A 21091-nucleotide genomic window follows, 5' to 3' on the forward strand; every position below is an offset into this window, starting at 1 on the left:
GGAGATGTTACCACCAGTTGGAATTCATACAAAAACACCAAATGGTGGTGACGTTTTCAATCCAGATGTTGATGTTGCTTTCAAACCTTTTAAAGGAAAAACATTTCAGACAATAGAGGAAGCTTTTCGTTTCTATAAGAACTATGCTAAGAAAGGAGGATTTTCAGCAAAATTAGGAAGTTCTTATGTCGTCAAAAGTAAAGATGGTGTCAGAACTGTGATAACCAAGTATTTTAATTGTGTGGAACAGGGAAAAAAAGTTAAAAAGAAACCTGTTGTTGAAAATGAATCTACTTCTTTTGTTAATCAATCTAAAGATAGTAATATGATTGAAAATGATATTACTAAGAAGAAAATAACAAGAAGATCAAGACCATCTATGAGAACAAGATGTTTAGCTTATTAAAAAATAACAAGAAGATCAAGAAAATTACTTTTATATTACCTTTTAAAATTATTAAAAAATTAACATATATACTTACAATCAACAGCGTTATCGACCCGTTGTAATATCCTACATTCTTCCATTCTGTTTTTGTTGATATCAAACATTGTAACACATACTTACTCTAGTCAAAATGCTTAATATCTTTTTCATTTTTGATTGATGAAAGGAATCTAGAATTCGCTATACTCCCCTTGCATGCTTCAACTAGGAAACTAACAAACAATACCAAAAAGTTGAGCTTAAAATTTCCTCCTCCAATTTTTTGTTTATTCATCATATCAATTACTTTTGAGATAACTACTTTTCCTTCAGTAAACTGTGATCTTCAACAATTGATAATATCATCTGAGGTTTTCCCTTCTTTAAGATATGTAATTGTTTTACCCCCTATCGGAATACCAAATGCTTCACTAACCAACTCTTTTGTAATTTTTAAAATCTTCCCATTTACCTCTAAAGTGCAATCTTCATGATTGAACTTTTCTAAAACATAATAGCATAACCTTGGTGGAACACTACAAATGGGAAAATTAATCATACTACCAAATCCTATGTCCTTAATATCTTTCTCTTGAGAACTAGCTAAATTATTCATCATTTTTGAGAACTGTTTTAGATGACACCTTAACTTCAATCTTTTAAAAGCTCCTATACCTTTTGATGTCAGTTTCTTACTCTTTTTTGAGAATGATCTCTTCTTTCTGTTTTGTTTGCTCTTTTCTTCAGAAGAAGTTTGATTCATCTTATTTTATGTATCATTTATAAAAATAAAATCATTAATACTGAAAAATAATAATTACAATTTTTTTTTAACTAAAATACTAAATCAAACCTGCATGTGAAGTAGAAACATTTTTAACCTCTTCTGATCCTTTATTAGTTCCGGTATCTATAGTAAAAATGTAAAAAAATGATGAATATGATATTAAAAAAACTAAAATAAAATGATGAATATGATATACAAAAAACTAAAATAAGTGTATCATACAAGTATATCATCTATATTTAACAAGCTAATATAAATCAGACTCATTACAAATAACTGTAAAAACCTAATCAATAGCCAAGCTGACTCAAATTCAAAGATTTTACAGATAATTTAAACAAATGTAGTGTCACAAAACAGTAAACCAAACTAACTGTAAAAGCTAATCAAAATTGAAACTGACTCAGATTTTCACTATTTACACAATCTACATAAAAAAAAAGCAAGCTGATTCAGCTTATCACTATTTTACACAATCTACACAAATGTAGTGCATTAAAAAAAGGTTTGTGAGCATCTACGCAAAAAGAAAACTGAGTCAACTTCACAATAGCTACAAAATAAACTACAACAAAATAGTTAAAAGCTATGCTGACTCAGCTTCACAGTATATTAAAACATTCTACATAAATGTAGTATTACAAAAAAAACACAAAAGTAACTGTAACAAGATAAATAAAAATAAATTGACTGAGCTTAACATTATTTCCACATATTCTACACAAATGTAGTGTCTACGAAAAAACACAAAACTATCAGCTTGGTCCATCGGATTGTACTTAATCATTTTATTTTATTAGTTTTGTTTATCAGTTTGGTCTATCAGTTTGTTATGTGAATATTGCATAAAACCATAAAAATATACAAACAACTAAAAAAATGGCTGTGAAATTTTGGATATGGTCTTGTTTAACACTACCAATGACTGATATCTTTTCCTTCAGTAAACTTTGTTAGAACCAGTTTCGTCCAAACTGGACAGTCTCCAGTTGCATCTGGAGACCAGAAGATTTGTCCAGAAATATATTGAAGTTCAGTTGCAACGTACAGTTTATGCAACTGAAGACTTCCTCCAGTTGAGATTTGATCAGAACTGAAGACATTCCAATTGACGTCAAAGACAACAAATGGAAGATAGAGAATGACAATGGCAGCGAAGTCCAGTTGGCATTCTACTCAAATCGAAATTGGAGAATATCAGTTTAAAGCCTTTACAATGCTTTACACTGTTTACGAGGAAGACCTTTTTGCTTTATGCAGCTTTATACAGACAATATCATTTGTCTATGATTAAAGTACAAAAGTGCATAAAGCAGGTTAGATAAAGTAATGTCTTGACTTACCTTATCAAGCATTTCAAAGGAACTCACTTAGTTTCCTTAAATGCTGTCAACCATATTTATACGATAAAGTTGGATTCCCAATGACAACTTTGTCTATAAATAGAGGTCTTTGCACAACAAGAAAACAACTTTGCATATTCAGACTTTTGCAATATTCTTGGTGTACTTGTGCAATATTTTCTCAATCGTAAAAGGGAACACTTCACAACTTTAAGTGTTTCGATTGTTAAAAGAGAATTTCCTAGTATAGATCATTTGTATTACATAGGTTGTTAGGATATTTACATTTATGTATTATCTTGGTTCTGCAACAACCTTGTATTTTATTTAGTACCAATAAATAAAATACATTTGAAAATTACAACTTGGTCTCACCATTTTATTTTAGTATACTTACTTACTTATTGCATTGTCTTTCTCTTTGTCACCTACTAAGTAATCTATTCTAGGACTTGGTATACAATCACCGTAACTGGTTGTCTCCAGTTCAGTGTTTATATTGCAAAGAACTCTCACCATTGACATAGAGGTGTCTTCAGTTAGTACCATCTCTTGAGTTGGGACTTATAAACTTTGATCTAATCTAGTGTGTTAAAAATAGTCTAATCTAACTGTAACAAAATAGTCAAAAGCTAGGCTGAATCAGCTTCACAGTATATTAAAATAATCTACACAAATGTAGTATTACCAAAAAAACACATAAGTAATTGTAACAAGCTAAATAAAAATCAAACTGGCTCAGCTTAACATTATTTCCACATATTCTACACAAATGTAATGTCTACAAAAAAACAAAAAACTATCATCTTGGTCCATCAGATTGGACTTAATCATTTTAATTTATCAGTTTGTTCTATCAGTTGGTTATGTGACTATTGCATAAAACCATAAAAATATACAAACTACTAAAAAAAAAATTAAAATAGTTACCTTCTTTAACATTTTTCCACCATTCAAAAACTTGTTCTGAATCTGAAAAAGCAAGTTCAGATTCATCTAGCTCAAATGTTATGCTTTTCCTTATTTTTATTAATTTTTTAGTATTTTCTGCAAAAATAAACAAAAAATAAATTAAATAACTGTTTTCATTTTACAATTATTCAACTTTATGTAAAAACTTACTGTTAGATGAAGATGTATTCGATTTTGATTTCATTCTGAATAATTAGAAAAAATAGCTTGTAATAGTTTTATTATTATTGTACAGCACATCGTTTTTATCGGGAGGGGTTGGAGTTAACAGAGTTAACAGAGATTTAATTACAAAAATGCCATCGCATTGCCTTTAACAAAAGTTCACTTTATTTATAATTATGCCACCGTGTGATTTTTTTAATTTGACACATGGCGCGATCTAAATGGACAATAGCACCTTCTCTCCCTTCTCTTCTTAACCCACCTTCTTCCAAGATCCTCACCCATAGCATGTATATGTATAAAAGTATAGATATAGATAGTATAGATATAGATATAGAAGTATACATGCCTTTTTTATTATCATCGAACTTAAAGAAATAACCTCGAAATTAAGGAGAGCTTAGTGGATGATGTGACCCGAATTGAAGATATGAATTTACGCATGTTGTGAAATCGACAGAAAAAGTAACAATCAAATAACCGGTAATCGACAGAAAAAGTAACAATCAAATAACCGGTAAATTAAGGAGAGCATATTGGTAGTATGCTTGTTATTATACATTTGATTTGATTTTACCCCTATTAATTTAGTTAAATTTATTTGATGTTGAAAATTTATATTTTATATGATATAAGATAGCTGGCTAAAGAAAAGAGAGAAAAAACAATTACTGGTAATGGGAGCATAAAAAATTGTAGACCTTTTTATGCGTGTATCTTTTTAAGTTACTATACGTAGGTTATAATAGTGTATAACTAATATCACAACTTAATGAATACGAAAGTTAAAGAAGAAACATATGAACATTAACTCAATATAAATATTGATTCCAGTTTACTTTTTTTTCCAACTAGTTAAATAAAAAGAAAAACAAAAATTGTATGACCAATATCACAACTTAATTAATACGAAAGATAAAGAAGAAACATATGAAAATTAACTCAATATAAATATTGATTTCAGTTTACCCTTTTTTTTTCAACTTTAGTTAAATAAAAAGAGAAAACAAAAAGTGTAGAGTATATAATTTGAAAAATACATAACAATTTATCAACAAAAATCATCTTGAACGTTTTGATTTTCTTCGAGTTGTTCACAACACGGAGTCGTAGATGATGGTTATTATGTGTTGACTTATAAGATTTTTTTTTATTAAATGTCGGTATTTTTTATTAAATAAATATTAAAAAATTGAGGATTAATAAGGAGGGAGTATTAGGCTAAAGAAGTGATATTATGAGTGTCAAGTATACTCTCAACTTCCTTTTTTAGTTATATCATAAATTTGTGTGTTTTGTACTTTTGTATATGATATGAAAGGCGAAAATGGGGTTAAAAGAAGATATACGGAAGAAAAATTTGGGATGAAAAGCGACAAAAATATTTTCACTTTATCGAAGAAAATGTAATAACATTAGTTTTGGGAACGAAAATTGCAAAAATGCTAAGTTCAAGGGTTTTTTTTTCCTACACTTTAGAGATAAAACCAACCAGGTTATATAAATGATTAACACTTTTGTATGTCTTTTTATCTTAAAAAGCCTTAAAAATAGTTTCTTTATAATATCGTGACATGGGTAAGACTATCTATATCTTCACATCTCTATACACTGTCGAACTTTAGGAACCAAAACCCGTGCTGCGGAAGACCGTATATGTGCTTAATACTTACACTTTAAGGATGAGAGGTGAAATTTGTAACTGTTCAAGGATAAAGTTACCCTTGAATTAATGTATGGAGATCTTGTAAAAATGGATGATTAGAGAATTAGTTTACTTGTTGGCAATTCCCAATTAGGGGTGTAATCGAGCCGAGTCGAGCCGACGCAGTGCCAAGCTCGAGCTCGACTCGATTGTAAAACTCAAAGCTCGAAACTCGACTCGAGCTCGACCGAGCTTTTATTTTCAAGCTCGAGCTCGAGCTTGCCTTACGTGTCGACACTTTCGAGCTCGACTCCGCTCAACTCGATTAAGAATTAATATTAAGTTTTAAATCAAATTAGTCTTATAGGCTCGACAATTTCAAACTCGACTCGGTAGAATAGTAATTATGTAAAAATATATAATATTCAAGGGTAAAAATGTAAATAAGCACAAGTTCGATTAAGTTCACGAGCTTTTCGAGTAGGCTATATTGAGGCTCGAGTTCGACTCGAAAGTCTACTTGAGTACCTCGAGCTCGACCTCGGCTCGACTAAAACCGAGTCGATTTTGAGTAATTTGCGATTCGATTTTGGGTAGTTCGCGAACTGTCTCGTCTTATTTACACCCCTATTCCCAATTGGTATGAAGTAAATAATTAGCTTCACGCTACCAAGTGTATTTTTGTGTGTATTTTTGTGAATTGGTCATGCCCTTAAGTTGAGATCAAGGGCAAGTATTTATAGGAGACCGTATAGGAGATTAGCTCTGGTCCCCCATGGGTGTGTAAAGGTTCCTGACGAGTGACATCAGGTGGTAAGAGACTGTAACATCATAATATTTTAAGGTAATAGAAAATTAACCTTTATCATAGTTTTGACATTAAATTAAATTCCTAGTATTTTTTATTTTGAGATAAGGGGTTCATTTAATTGGAACTTTAGTGGCTAGCGAGTATAATACCCACTAAAATAAAATAAAAATGTGGCATGGGAAAAGAGTGCCCAACCATTTCATGTTTATGAGTCATAGTTCCACCATTTTTCTCTTCATTCTTAAGTCTCAAAATCATTCTCTAATACTTCAAAAATCCATAAGAAAGCATATAAGAAATCTATCCTCCTAATCTAATTAACTAATTCAAATGATAAAGAAGCAAATTGGGGGTTTATAGTGGCTTGGTGGTGGTCAAATTTTACAAGAAGAAAGGAGGAAAAATTGGAAATTATATTTGTTTTATTGTTCTTTGAGGTAAGAAATTCTTCGTAATTGTTGAATTGTAAATTAGGGTTTTGATTATTGAAATTAGGGTTCTTGACTAATGAATTTGGAAATTTTGTAAATTGGGGATTTTTAAAGAACCCTAATGGAATTAAAAAGGGAGAAATTAGGGGTTAATGTAATGAGTTCTTATGATGATGAACCCCATAGTGATGAAACATATGTTAGGTGTTGGCTAGAATTGTGTTACAAAAATTTATGTTGAATTATTTTAAGTAGCCAAACACCATAATGATAGAGTTCATGGGGAATTCAATTAGATGATTGTGAAAGAGTTGGGTTTGTAAAACTCATAGATATATATTACATCATGTGTAGGTGATAAAGATCATTTTGTTGAGCCTAATAGCCATATAGTGCCAAATAGCCAAGTTAAAGTGAGTGTATATGCATATAATCATGTTCTAGTTATTAGAGGTCATAGGTGGGTAAATTCCTATGACCCATATGTTTGTTGATTATGAAGACTAGTAGGTGGGTAAATTCCTACTAGTCAAAATGTTAATATAATGAATGAAAGCTAGTAAGTGGGTAAAGCCTATTAGCATAATGTGATTTTTATTATGAAAGCTAGTAGGTGGGTAAATTCCTACTAGCCAATTTATATGATAAAGACTAGTAGGTGGGTAAAATCCTACTAGCATAATCCATGGCCATGTAGAAATTGTGTTATTTTATGTTTATGATTGTGATGAATGAAATGACTATCAAAAAATAGGCTATATATGATGTTTGATTTATTTGGCAACTTGATTATGATTATATGTATATGCATTCACTAGGCAATTGCTTATATTTTAGTTGTTTAACTTTTTATAGGAGTTGGTAGTAGCCAAGGAAAAGCTTTGATCAAGTGATAGATTTGGAAATAGAAGTTATTAAAGGTATTTTGGCCATCTTTGAAGGTTGACAACTTGGATAATTGTGTAGACAATCTCTTGATACATTTTGACTCTTGATACATGTTCATTTTGGTAAACAAAGTATATTATTATGTTTTGGAAGTCATGAGTTTTGTTGAATGAAGTATGCAACTAAAAAGGGTTAAATCGTCCATTTTGCCACTTTTGTTAACTACGGGCGAATGACCCGTTTGGCCGTTGTAATGTATATTTCAATGGTCAAGGTTTTGGATATATCCATTATGTTGTAATATATGATTTTACTCATTTTGGTGTTTTGGTTTTAAAGAATTTGAAGCATGGAATGTGAAATATGGATTTTTGGTTAAATTAGGAAAGTGCAGTTCGGACCATAAAATTACGGCTCTGACCATAATTTTACGCCCCATTGATTTAGATGGGACCGAAAATTTATGGCTGTAATTTCGAGTTGTTTTCAAACAAAGAAGAAAAAAATCCTGGAGCGAATTACGACCCATTTTTACGGCTAGTTATAATTTAAGTCATAATTTTACGGTTAGGTTTTTACGGTCAGTTGTAATTAAGCCGTAAATTTACGGCCATCAATCATAAATTTACGACCACTTTTTACGGTTAGTACAAAAAAAAATCGTATTTATTTTAAATTGATTCGAGTCGTTTCAGAGACTGTTATTCGGTACATCGTCTAGTTATGTACAAGAGTTGACTTTACAAAACTAGACAATGGTTCTGATACAACTTAGATTCGTTAAGCAATGTGGTAGCCTAAGGTCGCGTTTGGTTCACAGAATTTGATGAAATTTGATGGAATTGGAATTGAATTCCATTCCGTAGTGCATTTGGTTGCACAAAGAAGAGAGAATCTCATTTCATAGGAATGTAAACATTCCATCATTTGATGGAATCTCCATTCCTTGAGGATGAAGGAAGAAATTTCATTCCTTCAAATTCCAATTCCTTTGAAAAATTCCATTCCTTCTCAAAAGACCCTGTGACCTTTGCAAGGGGTAATGTTTTAGTAGTTAAAAGTAAGTCGCGGATGTCATACGTCATCAGTTACTTCGAATGGACGAAAACTCGAAAAGTGTAAATTTTCTTTTAAAGAAAACAAAGTAATCGATGGATTGATAATACATAGGAGCAGAGACGCGCCTAAGAAACGCGTGAATCCAATTTCCTAACGCAAACCTATGTATGTTCTCCCATGCTTTCATTGATCATCATGAAATTTCCCACCATCTTCCCCCCTTCCTTTTTCTTATCTATCTATAAAATGAATAAATAAATCTTCCTCTTTTCTCTTGATTCGAGGACCAGATTTTTCTCTGTTGCTATTACGATAACTCTCCAAATCTTTTTCTTTTCACCAAATTCGGTCAGTTCTTCATTATTCTCTCTTTTATTTAGATTTTTTTGTTTTTGAAAGGTTTTATGTATATATATATATTTAGATTTTTTTGTTTTTGAAAGGTTATATATATATATATATTCAGATCATCACCAATTTTATATATTTTAGCATGATGATTTTACTTTTTTTTTTAATTCTATATTTATAGTTGATTAATTAATTAGTTTCATCATCAATCATCAAATATTCCTGTCGCATGTATAGTGTGTGTGTATATATATAATTTATGAATTAATATTCCATTCTTCATTGTTTGCAATATACATGACTTCATAATTATTGTTTGATCAGCATCAAAATTTAGATGTGTTTGATTAACCTGAAACCCTAATAATTTTGAAAAAGTAAAGTAAATAATTAAAAGCAAGATATGGTTGAGTGGAGTGGTTAGAGAGTGGTTGTAATACTAATTTCTTGTTTTGTGTTATTATTATAAAATATGTAATAAAAACTTAGTGAGGGTCGTCTGTTGGCGGAGCTATGTATAGTGTAGGGTTGGCCGTGACGCACCTTCACAAATTTAACGGTAGTATAATATAGTATAATGTTAGGCTTCTTTTTTTTTATTTGTTAATTTTGGATGGGGTTGTTAATTACTTTGCAAAAAATTTGCATGATTTAATTGTCCGAATGACCATTTTTGACGCTAATTAGTGATTGATAAATCATTAATCCTAGTTACGGCACTGGGTTTGTCGTTATCAAAACCCAAATTTTTTTAAGAATTGGTTTAGGTCCATGAGATTCATTACTTTTTTTCTTATAATAAGTAATTTGACTCCACTTGACTTATGAGTTAGAAGATCTAATCGGTCCGTTTGAACATGGATGTACTATCTTACGAGTCTCTTAAGTTTGTAAAGTTAAATAGTATCAGACTGCCTTGTCTTAATGCATCATTGTTCCCAAAATTTTATATTGATGTTCAACATTTAATTGGTTGGCATATATAGTCGTCATGTCTATATATACAAATGTGATAGTTAATTAGTTAGAATCAAATTAAGGTTGAAATTAAGGAAGTAATTAACGGTTCAAAGTTAACTCACTAGTTAGTCTGCGGTCGCCGAAAAGTTTTCACGATACTAATAAGCGTAAAAATTATAATATAAAATTAAATTATACCAGTCTGGGGTTGCCAATTACCTTTGAACTATATAAATACATAAAAATAGCACTAAAAATATATAGTTTTATAGATATTGTGGGGTTGCCATGGCCACCCGTGGCTACTACATAGCTCCGCCACTATACTCCCGCATCATCTGATTGTATCATAGGAAAAAAAATGTGTTTGAAACATGTATGTAGAGTGCTTTTTGCTAAAAGGTTTTGTAGCGGTTGCTTACATCTGGTCTGCAAAACATACGTATTCGAGTCTTTGTTTTAAAACTGGAATCAGATACTCATAGGTTTTTAAGATTCAGCACCAAAAGTAACCACCGTCAATTAACCACCAATAACATGGAATAAAAGTTAATTGTAAAGCAGAGCGACCGACTACCAAGCATAGAACACCCAAATTAACATTGTAAAGTTTGACAATACAGCTGATCTGTCCATAGTGTAGTCATCTGTATGTTTAGCTTTCTGTTGGACCGTTACATTTTCTAAATAAAGACACTGAATGATTTTCTAATTCTGATCAACAATTCAACATAATAACTCTGTATTGCATTTTAATCATATCTTTTATATCAATTGCAGTTTATTGTGAAGTAGTATCAAGTTAAAGAAAAATGGGTGGCGGTGCTGATGATGAACGTAACAATAACAATAACGGTGATCAAGACAAAGGACTGTTTTCTCACCTAGCTGGATATGCTGCTGGTGGTGGACACTACCCTCCACAATATGGACCATACCCTCCTCATGGCTCTCATGGGTATCCTTACCCTCCTTCTGGAGGTTACCCACCATCTGGTTATCCTCCACCTGGTGGATATCCACCACATGCTTACCCTCCACCAGGCGGTTATCCACAGCATGGCTATCCTCCTGCTGGCTATCCCCCAGCTGGCTACCCCCCAACAGGCTATCCTGGTCCATCAGGACATCATTCAGGTTTGGTTTTAAAGAACTCCCTTTAATGTTGTCACAGTTATCGTACTCAGATAATCTAATTACTGCCTCCATAACATTGCACCTATTGACTCTTTTTAGCTTAATAGAAGTCTGTTGCTGATAGTTAAACGCTTAATAAGACTTATAGTTTAGCAAAATATTTGCAATTAAGGGTATTGATATGGGTTCATACTTAACCAGGTTCTTATAAGAATATTTACATATTTGATTTACAGTAAAATATGTAAATTTATTGTGAAATTAGTCTCATTAAAAATGTTCTTCAGGACATGGAGGACCTGGAATGGGAACATTGCTAGCTGGAGGAGCAGCAGCCGCTGCAGCTGCATACGGGGCACACCATATTGCTCATGGTGCTTATGGACATCATGGTGGTTATGGACACTTTGGGGGTCACCATGGTAAGTTCAAACATGGTAAGTTCAAGCATGGGAAGTTCGGAAAGCGATGGAAGCACGGGCACGGGATGTTTGGTGGAAAGCATAAGGGCTTTTTTGGAGGAAAGCACAAAATGTGGAAGTGATTTCAGTATGTGTCTTTTCACTATTATTAGCTTCGTAGAACCATGTTCTCAGTTTTTTCTTTTAATTTTACTATAACGATTGTAGTTGCTCCTCTGATTTCTTTGTGTCTTGTAGATTTGGAACCCTATGGTTTGGTTGATTTGCTAATATGGTGTTGTTCAAAAGTAGATGAAAAATATGTAGAATTTGTAATTAGTACCCAAGTATGTGTGCCAGTCGTTTCTGGTTGCCTTTCTCTTTTACCCAGATACAGATGAAAAATATATAGAATTTGTAGTCTATATTGCTTCAAGCGTGCAATAAGAGCTTCTTTTCCAACCTCAGAGAAGTCTGATTAAGATTCATAACATGTACGCCCTCAACTAGGTTTAATGTAATACAATGGGTTAACACGAGTTTGGCTTAGAATGGATTGGTTCGATTGAGCTCATCTGTCAGTTTTTTTTTTTTTTTTTCTTTTGCCCTTTTTATATCCATCAAATAAATGATTTATTATATGTTGTTGGTGATAGTTTAGTATTTTCGATCAAGTAATTTAGGAGGTCTAGAACTCTTCAGGCTGACTTCTGACCTGTACGTAATCACCATCTAGTCTCTTGCTCCAGCTCTAGAAGAGTGATTTAACGTTTTTAAGGGATCTTTTTGACACCTATGAGTTATGGTTCCAGACTTCCAGGCCTATCGAAGTTCTGATGTATGAACAAGTTGAAAGTAGAGAATCACTTGACCCCATTGAGTTATGTTTCCATCTCGGACTCTTTGTCCTCTAATAATGGATTTTCTTTACACCATAGTATCTCGACACATTAAATCCATAGGAGCATATGGCTTTGTTTAACAAACTACACAAAGTAGCATCTTCATGTGCCTTTCACCCTAAACACCTCATACTTCGTTAAAGTACACTACAGAATCAGATTCAAAGCCCATTTGGGGACCATTCTTTCTGTTTTAAATGATATTGTGGGTTTTAACAAATATATGCTAACCATTCAGAAATAAAATACATAGCAAACACACATTCTTGCATCTGATATCTCATTACTCTTGTATTGGTGAAAGGAATCTTGGACGCGAGGATGGTTAGTGTAATATTGCTTTGTCTTCGTTTGTTGTGCTCAATCTTTGAACAATGAAAGAATAGTAGGCTTTTAAAGCAAGTAAAGGCACAACATAAGAAATACATAGTGATTTTCTAAACCTTCACGTCCATTGTCCCTTTCACTGTTACTAAGATTATGTTCATTGCGCCTAACAACACTAGGACGCCTTCTTATTTCCGTTGGATGTTATCTGAGCTTGGTGACTCTGGTATGTTTTGATATGTTTTTCATTTTAGCAAAAATTGTGGTTAGCAAGAAGAAAGTTCGTACTTCAATTCTTTTGTCAATTTCTTTTGGAATAGAGTAAAACTTCTCTTTTTTGGCTGCCTGTGGCGCCTCTCTGGTTTAAAACCCCTAAATCCAGAAGGTAACTATATGGAGTTCACAATAAACATATCCCGGAAAATGAGTTAGAAAAAAAAACATAGAGATACTCCTGTTTGTCCATTCACCGAGTCGAACAACTTTATAGCTTTAGTAGTGTCAAAACTCAAAAAGCAGTGGTGTCAATATTTGACACAATATGAACTCGACTTATCAAAAGTAAGTAAACACCCAATGCGGTTTAGATGTAGATCTAAGATATAAAAAGACCTCCAGCCTTTCAAGACATGATTGAGGATGGAAATAAACGGCTTAGGTTGTATGATCTTGATGCACCAACCTGATTATTTTCCAGGACAGATTCGAGGGTAGAAATTTAGGTAAAACATGTCGAGTCGAATGTTACTCGGACGTATTTCATAAATTTATAAAAATATACTAGCCTAAACTCGTTTGACTTGTTTAAGCGCAAACAAAACTTGGTTGACTTGAAACCCACACGTTTGACCCACTTGACATGTTTGACCCTAAGAAAACTCATTCAACCCAAAATTAAGTCACCAACCCATTAGAACAAATTGTTAAATGGGTTGCATGGTCTTTTCTCGGTTAGCATGTCACGGGTCGGGTTGGATTTCCAATTCCGGTTATGATTTCAGGTTGACCTACCAACCCAAACTCAACAAATCAGACCCACCAACTTAAACCCGAATTCTTTGACAATCCTATTCAAATGTCCGAGTAACTTTAAAGAAGACCAAATTAACTTTTAAATTGTGTCATCTTTACCAAATTGATCAAAAATGACAAAATAGTCATGACTCATGAACTTAAGTTCTCCTGCTCAACCCACTTTTTATGGTGAAAAATCGAAAATTATAGAAAAATGAGAACTTAAAACGGAAGGCCCCGGGTACGGATTGCAACTATTTTTCCACGTGTTACTTCAAACTTAGAAGGTATGCTACAGTCCATAGGAATCATAATAATAATATAGAAAAGATAAACATGTAAAAGAAATTCGGTTAGAAAGGCAAAAGGAATGTAAAGAATGAAGTTATGATTGTAACAATTTAGCACCACAAGAACTCACATCACAGATTTATGTGCACATAAATCAAGAGAATATAACATTTGGAGTGGGAATTGCAATCATATGGTTTTGTTCATCATCCCTTGAGAATCATGCCTTATCTCCCACTCCATGTATGCTTTTTTAAGTGCCTCCAATTACTATCCTACTCTATTCCCCTTATATTGTTTCTATATCGATCAAGATCCTCTCTATGTTAGATTTTTGACATAGTAGGTCGTATTGGGTGTTTTGTGGGAAACATAAGTAGCAAAATAAGAGGCCTATAATATTAATAGAAATCTCTCTTTCTATCTCACAAAAAACTCAACATGTATTATGTTAAAAACCAACTAGAGAGGATATTGCACGTCTAACCATTTGAAGTGTAATACATGCAAAATTAAACAGGGTGACGGGTTAATCTTTGTTTTTTACTGAAAATTTAAGCAGATATACAACATTGATAAAAAATCTTACAACCCCACGTTGAAGGGCAAGTTTTGTGTTAATGTTCTTGGAGCCATAATTTACTTAAATTTACACTTTAAAACTAAAAAGCCTCGTTGTTCGCACCACAAACCAGTGACGGAACCACTTTATCTTTAAAGTGGGCAAAGACTCGTCCCAACTTTACCAATCTCACTATTATTTATATGGATAAATTAATAAAAATTTGATCCCTTATCCCATCAAAGTTTTAAATCTTTTTATTTGGTTAGTTTTTAAATAGACTTGTATGATTTAATAACTAAAATCGCCATATTTTGACACTTATTAATTTTTGACAAATTATATGACATTTTGGCTTACTCTAAAACAAAATCCTGGCTTCGTCACCGCCAAGAACCCTCAACCACGAGTGAAAACAAGAGGCACGAGTCTCATGGCTTCCATTGAGAGTAGTGGTCTTGTTGCAAAGTATTGTCGTATTGACAAAATGTATTGTTTTGCTTTCATGAAAAGGAAGATGCGAATTTTGTAGCAGATAGCTATGTTTAATTACGATCCCAGTTATACATAAAGTGGATTATTATATTTAGATGGTACAATGATTAAGAAAGACACACTTACTACTTTATAGTGAGATATAATTTAGACACATGATGATAAGTTAGCATGATATTTGATGTAAGAAGGATTAATGACTAATGAGAGGCCTTGGATCATACACCATATATATATAACCTTTGTATCAAAGAATTGACCTTTGTTGTGGTCCTACATGGCTTTTGACCAAGACCAACATATATCTCCTCTGACTTTTCTCTGGTAGTGTCTATTCATTATATTTTACATCTGTATAAATTCAAATTCAAATTAGGATATGATTGACACTTGGGTACAAAAATAAGAGTATTTTAGACAAATAGAGTTTTTGGAATTGTCTGTAACAACTCTTAACAGGATTGAGTATCATTGTTGTTTTCGTTATCGTTGTTGAGCTCATAACAATATATATCCTCGATTAAATCATATATCGACTTTCCTGTCAAGTCATATGTACATGATATGATCCAACCTTTTAATTTTACCCATGTTCTTATCATGGGACATGAGAGATCACATCAAGAAGACTTTCAGTATATGGTAGTACACCAATGTTCTGTTTGCTCCAAAGAGCCATTCTTATAATTGTACAAAAATAGGAGTCACACAATGCAAATGCAATCCACATCATATAGCTATGTTTAACTTCGGTTGCTGAGTGATGATGTGTGAAGGTTATTAGTTGAGTGCCCTATGATGGTGGTATATATATGTAAGAAGAAAAGTAAAAAGGAAACCTGCAGGACATCAAAGCCTAGTTGAGAGCCCTTTCTTTTATGGCGTGTGATTTAGATTGTTAGGATCACTTTAACTAAGCTACACGTACATATAACGGTACACAACATATGCATGTATAACAAAACAGTATAAGGTCACACATAAAAAAAAATCAAACAGTTACTCAATCTCGCCTTTCAGGTATGGGGCAAGTGAGATGTAGACAATCTTAAGCTTATCAAAAGATAGAGACATTGGTATGTAGGAAATGAGATGTAAACAGTCTTTGCCAATTTGCAAAGAGTGCGAATCGAACCTTTAACCTCTGTTTCTAAAAGCAAAAAGTTTTCAAACTGATACACCTTGTTTGTTTATAAGGTCACACATATTAATTTCTACTCGATCTAAGTCGCTCCACAACAGAGACAAAAGACAAACTCTAATAAAGGATTATCTCGTATAACGATGATATATTTGCATAAGAGTGAGACTTATAAGAAAAGTCGCATTAAGAAACAAAATGGTATATATATTGGTACATCAAGTTTTAAGAATAAAAGCTGAATCATATGTATGTTACTTTGAAAAGGCATCACACAATATAAAATTTTAATATCAAATTAGAAAAGTAGAAAAAACAAGATTTAGTGACTATGGGGTCTATGAAATTATGTGAAGAGTGAGCACGCCATGTATTTCTATCTCATCTTTAGACTTAACTATACATGATAACATAATATATACTCAGTAGCAGTTTGATTTTTTTGTGTCATCATATCACTTGTAAAAGAAGGGTACATAGACTTCTTTTAAAATTATCAAGTAAAATCTTTTTATATATATGATTTACTTGTTATAGTCACACATATATATTTTTTTTCCAACTTTTATTCACTCCATTATATATACCACCTTTTGACTTACTTAGACAACAAGCACCAAGCTTCTGCAACTCACACTTCTCCAATGGAGATCAACACATTACATCTATACTTTTATGCATCTATATCCTTTACATTCATATTATTAAACTCAGCTTCAAATTTAAAACACTCTTCCATACCCAAACCAAACCCCTACACTTCATCAACCGCCATTAAAACCGATTCTCAAGCATTGTTCGAGTTCAAAGACATGATAGAAGATGACCCAAATGAAGTCTTCTCAACTTGGCAGCCCAACAAGACTCCATGTAAATGGTATGGAGTCACATGTACCGATGGTCGAGTCACTCAACTAGACTTAAGTGAGTCATATCTCAAGGGTTCGGTCTCTTTCGATCCTTTTTCATCTTTAGATATGTTAACTATCTTGAACTTATCCGAAAATCAACATTTGTTTATCAACTCAACTTCTTTGTTTCAACTTCCATTAAGTATAGAACAAATTATACTATCTAATAGTGGTATCAAAGGCTTACTTTTCGATAAATTTTTTGTCAAATTCAAGAATCTTGTAGTCATAAATCTTTCCCAAAATAATCTAACTGGTTTGTTACCCGAAACCCTTGTGTCGAATCCTGGTTTGGTTCAAGTTCTTGATCTATCTTCTAATGACATATTTGGAACTATTCCTGTCACAATTTCAAATTATACTAATCTCAAGAATTTGAATCTTTCATATAATTTGATCAATGGTGACTTACCAAAATCTTTGGGAAATTTACAAAGCATACAAATTCTTGGTGTTTCTCATAATCAACTCACTGGTTGGATTCCTAATGAGTTGGGTGATCTTTGTGAATCTTTATTAGAACTCGGGCTTTCGTCTAACAACATCAGTGGGACAATTCCTGGTTCATTATCTTCGTGTGCTTGGCTCCAAGTTCTTGATCTTTCCAACAATAATCTCACTGGTTCATTACCCGATTCTTTCTTTCAAAACATGGGTTCTCTAGAGAGATTAATTTTAAGTGGTAACCATATTTCCGGGTCATTTCCCCTGTCTCTTTTGGTCTGTGAGAAGTTAAAAGTGTTGGATTTCAGCTCAAATATGTTTTCAGGAACTATCCCATCTGGGATATGTTCAAGAGCATCTTCACTTGAAGTGATTCGAGTTCCAGATAATTTGTTTGTAGGCCAAATCCCGGAAGATTTATCACAATGCTCGAATCTAAAAACGATAGATTTCAGCTTGAACTACCTCAATGGTTCAATCCCAGCTGGGCTAGGAAATTTAGAAAATCTAGAGCAGTTTATCGCTTGGTACAATGGGTTGGAAGGGAATATTCCGGTTGAATTGGGGAAGTTAAAGAATTTGAAAGATCTTATTTTAAATAATAATCACCTCTCTGGCCCTATTCCAGTGGAACTCCTAAAATGCAGTAATCTTGAATGGCTGTCATTGACAAGCAACTCACTTTCTGGTGAAATCCCACCAGAATTCGGTTTGTTATCGAGGCTAGCTGTCTTACAGTTAGCAAACAACAGTTTGAGTGGCACAATTCCAACGGAACTGGGAAATTGTAGCAGCCTAGTTTGGTTAGATTTGAATAGTAATAAGTTAACCGGTGAAATCCCACCTCGAATAGGAAGACATATTGGAGCACAACCCTTGATAGGAATTCTATCAGGAAATACCATTGTTTTTGTTAGGAATATTGGGAATTCTTGTAAAGGAGTCGGTGGTTTGCTCGAATTTGCTGGAATCCAGCCTGAAAGACTACAACAGGTTCCAACTTTGAGGACTTGTGACTTTACAAGAATGTATTCAGGCGCCATTTTGAGCTTGTTTACCCAGTATCAAACTCTAGAGTATCTTGATCTTTCTTATAACAATCTTAGTGGGAGAATTCCGGATGAATTTGGTGAAATGATTGCGTTACAGGTTCTCGTGTTGTCTCATAATCAATTATCTGGTGAGATGCCGGATACATTTGGGCATTTGAAGAACTTGGGTGTGTTTGATGCATCACATAATAGGCTTCAAGGACATATTCCGGAATCATTTTCAAATCTTTCATTTTTGGTTCAGATTGATCTTTCTAATAATGAGTTAACTGGCCAGATTCCGACAAGAGGGCAACTTAGTACGTTACCTGAGAGTCAGTATGCAAACAATACAGGACTATGTGGGGTCCCGTTGCCCGAATGCAACACGATGAGTAACCCGGTGGCAGATTCTGGTGGTGATGGTCGAAAAAATGGAGGTAATAGGCGGTCATCGACTAAAACTTGGGCTAACAACATTATAGTTGGAATTCTCATTTTGGTTGCTATAGTGTGTTTGTTGGTCGTTTGGGTGATTGCAATGCGATTGAAACAAAAGGTAGTTGAAGAACAAAAATTGCTTGAGAGATTACAAGCTTCTCGTTCGGCCACAACATGGAAGATTGAAAAGGAGAAAGAGCCATTGAGCATCAATGTAGCTACATTTCAAAGACAACTGCGAAAGCTGAAGTTTTCGCAGTTGATTGAAGCCACCAATGGGTTCTCATCTGAGAGCCTAATTGGTTGTGGTGGCTTTGGAGAAGTTTTTAGAGCAAAATTAAAGGATGGGTCAAGTGTGGCAATCAAGAAACTCGTTCGCTTGAGTAACCAAGGTGATCGTGAGTTCATGGCCGAAATGGAAACTCTAGGGAAAATCAACCACAAAAACCTTGTACCATTGTTAGGGTATTGTAAGATTGGCGAAGAAAGACTTTTGGTTTATGAATTTATGGAGTTCGGTAGCCTTGATGAAATGCTCCATAGGCGATCAATGAAGGGTGCATCAAATTGTAGGATCTTGAGTTGGGAAGAAAGGAAAAAGATAGCAAGAGGTGCCGCAAAAGGGTTATGTTTTTTACATCATAATTGCATCCCTCACATCATCCATCGCGATATGAAGTCAAGCAATGTGTTACTAAACCATGAAATGGAGGCTCATGTTTCAGATTTTGGGATGGCAAGGCTAATCAATGCGCTTGACACACATCTAAGCGTGAGTACTTTGGCGGGAACCCCTGGATACGTCCCGCCAGAATACTATCAAAGTTTTAGGTGCACGGCAAAAGGCGATGTCTATTCGTTAGGAGTGGTATTCTTAGAACTTTTATCCGGTAAAAGACCAACGGATAAAGATGACTTTGGTGACACAAATTTAGTCGGGTGGACGAAAACGAAGGTCCGGGAAGGGAAATCAAGAGAAGTTATCGATCCCGAACTACTATCAAACCCCGATGAACAAGAAAGGGAAGACGTGAAGGAAATAATAAGGTTTTTGGAAATAACGTTGCAATGTGTTGATGATTTCCCTTCAAGAAGGCCAAATATGTTACAAGTTGTGGCCTTGCTTAGAGATCTAAATGTGCCTAGAAATCTTGTTACTTAGTTCTCTTGTTATACGAACCGTAGTAAAATTTGGTTTGTCAATATCGTTTTTTTGTCGACCTTTTGAATGTAATACTTCTTTCTTAGACGATCATTTTATAAAGTTGTTCATTATACATATGTATATTAACATTATTTATTAAATATTAATTGCTTTTATGTTTCAAAAGGAGATTTTGGCAACTAAATGAATTTTAGCCTAATGTTCAAGAAAAAAAAAAGGAATTTTAGCCTCGCTTCCAACGTCAAAAATGATTAGGACATGAACACAGAACACATGTTACACATTTAAAATGACTGTATTCTTAGTTTCTCTTTTTCTTAATACATAAATGATTATATTTGAAATTTCAATAATTATGATAATTGAACAGTTGGAAAAGCAAGTTAGATTGCACGCCAAGCCAAAGGTATAATGAAAATATGAATGATTTAGAGGGACAAGAAGAATGAAATTGTTTAGTGGTGCAAAGGCGTGCCTTTGACTGCAGTTTGTCTCTTATATTCCCCACCATCCATATTTGGATTCAAAGTTTATTGTATATATGTTGTCATATGCAAAGTTAGTTTGGCATTAACTTCTTAAACACTCACAATATCAAGATCCCCGTATGTAATTGTAAATTTAAGGTTGTTCTTTTAATCAAAGACCCGACCTAAAAAAATATATAAATTGACAAAGGATAGAAAGGTGTTCGCGCGTTGCAGCGGTAACGATTTATAACGTGTGAGTTGTCGTAACGGTAATACAAGTTGTTTAGGTTACTTTCATGAGATGCATCAATAAAACATCTAACCGTGATTGTCATTCTAAATATAAGTTCAGGATTAGATGCAAAAAATAATAAAATGCAAAAATTACCATTTTAAATATACTTGTTAGGGTTATTAAAAGTAATTTCTTAAAATAAGCATGTCAGTTTGTTTTATATGGAATTATTGATAATTAATTCAAAAGAAACTATACATTATTATTTAGCATATAGTACTAAGA

At 33.3% G+C, this 21091-nt stretch overlaps 2 protein-coding genes across 2 annotated transcripts; both read left to right on the top strand.

The window, feature by feature from the left end:
* Window positions 1–8711: 8711 nt before the first annotated feature.
* Window positions 8712–11724, top strand: LOC122581922 (glycine-rich protein A3-like). Its single transcript, XM_043754238.1, has 3 exons — window positions 8712–8876; window positions 10620–10976; window positions 11264–11724. The coding sequence occupies exons 2-3, from the start codon at window positions 10652–10654 to the stop codon at window positions 11518–11520; spliced, it is 582 nt and encodes a 193-aa protein (XP_043610173.1). The 5' UTR covers window positions 8712–8876; window positions 10620–10651; the 3' UTR covers window positions 11521–11724.
* A 4936-nt stretch (window positions 11725–16660) lies between these two features.
* Window positions 16661–20217, top strand: LOC122581002 (serine/threonine-protein kinase BRI1-like 2). Its single transcript, XM_043753145.1, has one exon. It carries the CDS (start codon window positions 16754–16756, stop codon window positions 20096–20098), a length of 3345 nt encoding a protein of 1114 aa, XP_043609080.1. The 5' UTR covers window positions 16661–16753; the 3' UTR covers window positions 20099–20217.
* The last annotated feature ends 874 nt before the right edge of the window (window positions 20218–21091 follow it).

The sequence above is a fragment of the Erigeron canadensis genome, chromosome 9 (assembly GCF_010389155.1).
Source record: "Erigeron canadensis isolate Cc75 chromosome 9, C_canadensis_v1, whole genome shotgun sequence".
NCBI classification, from domain to species: Eukaryota; Viridiplantae; Streptophyta; class Magnoliopsida; order Asterales; family Asteraceae; genus Erigeron; species Erigeron canadensis.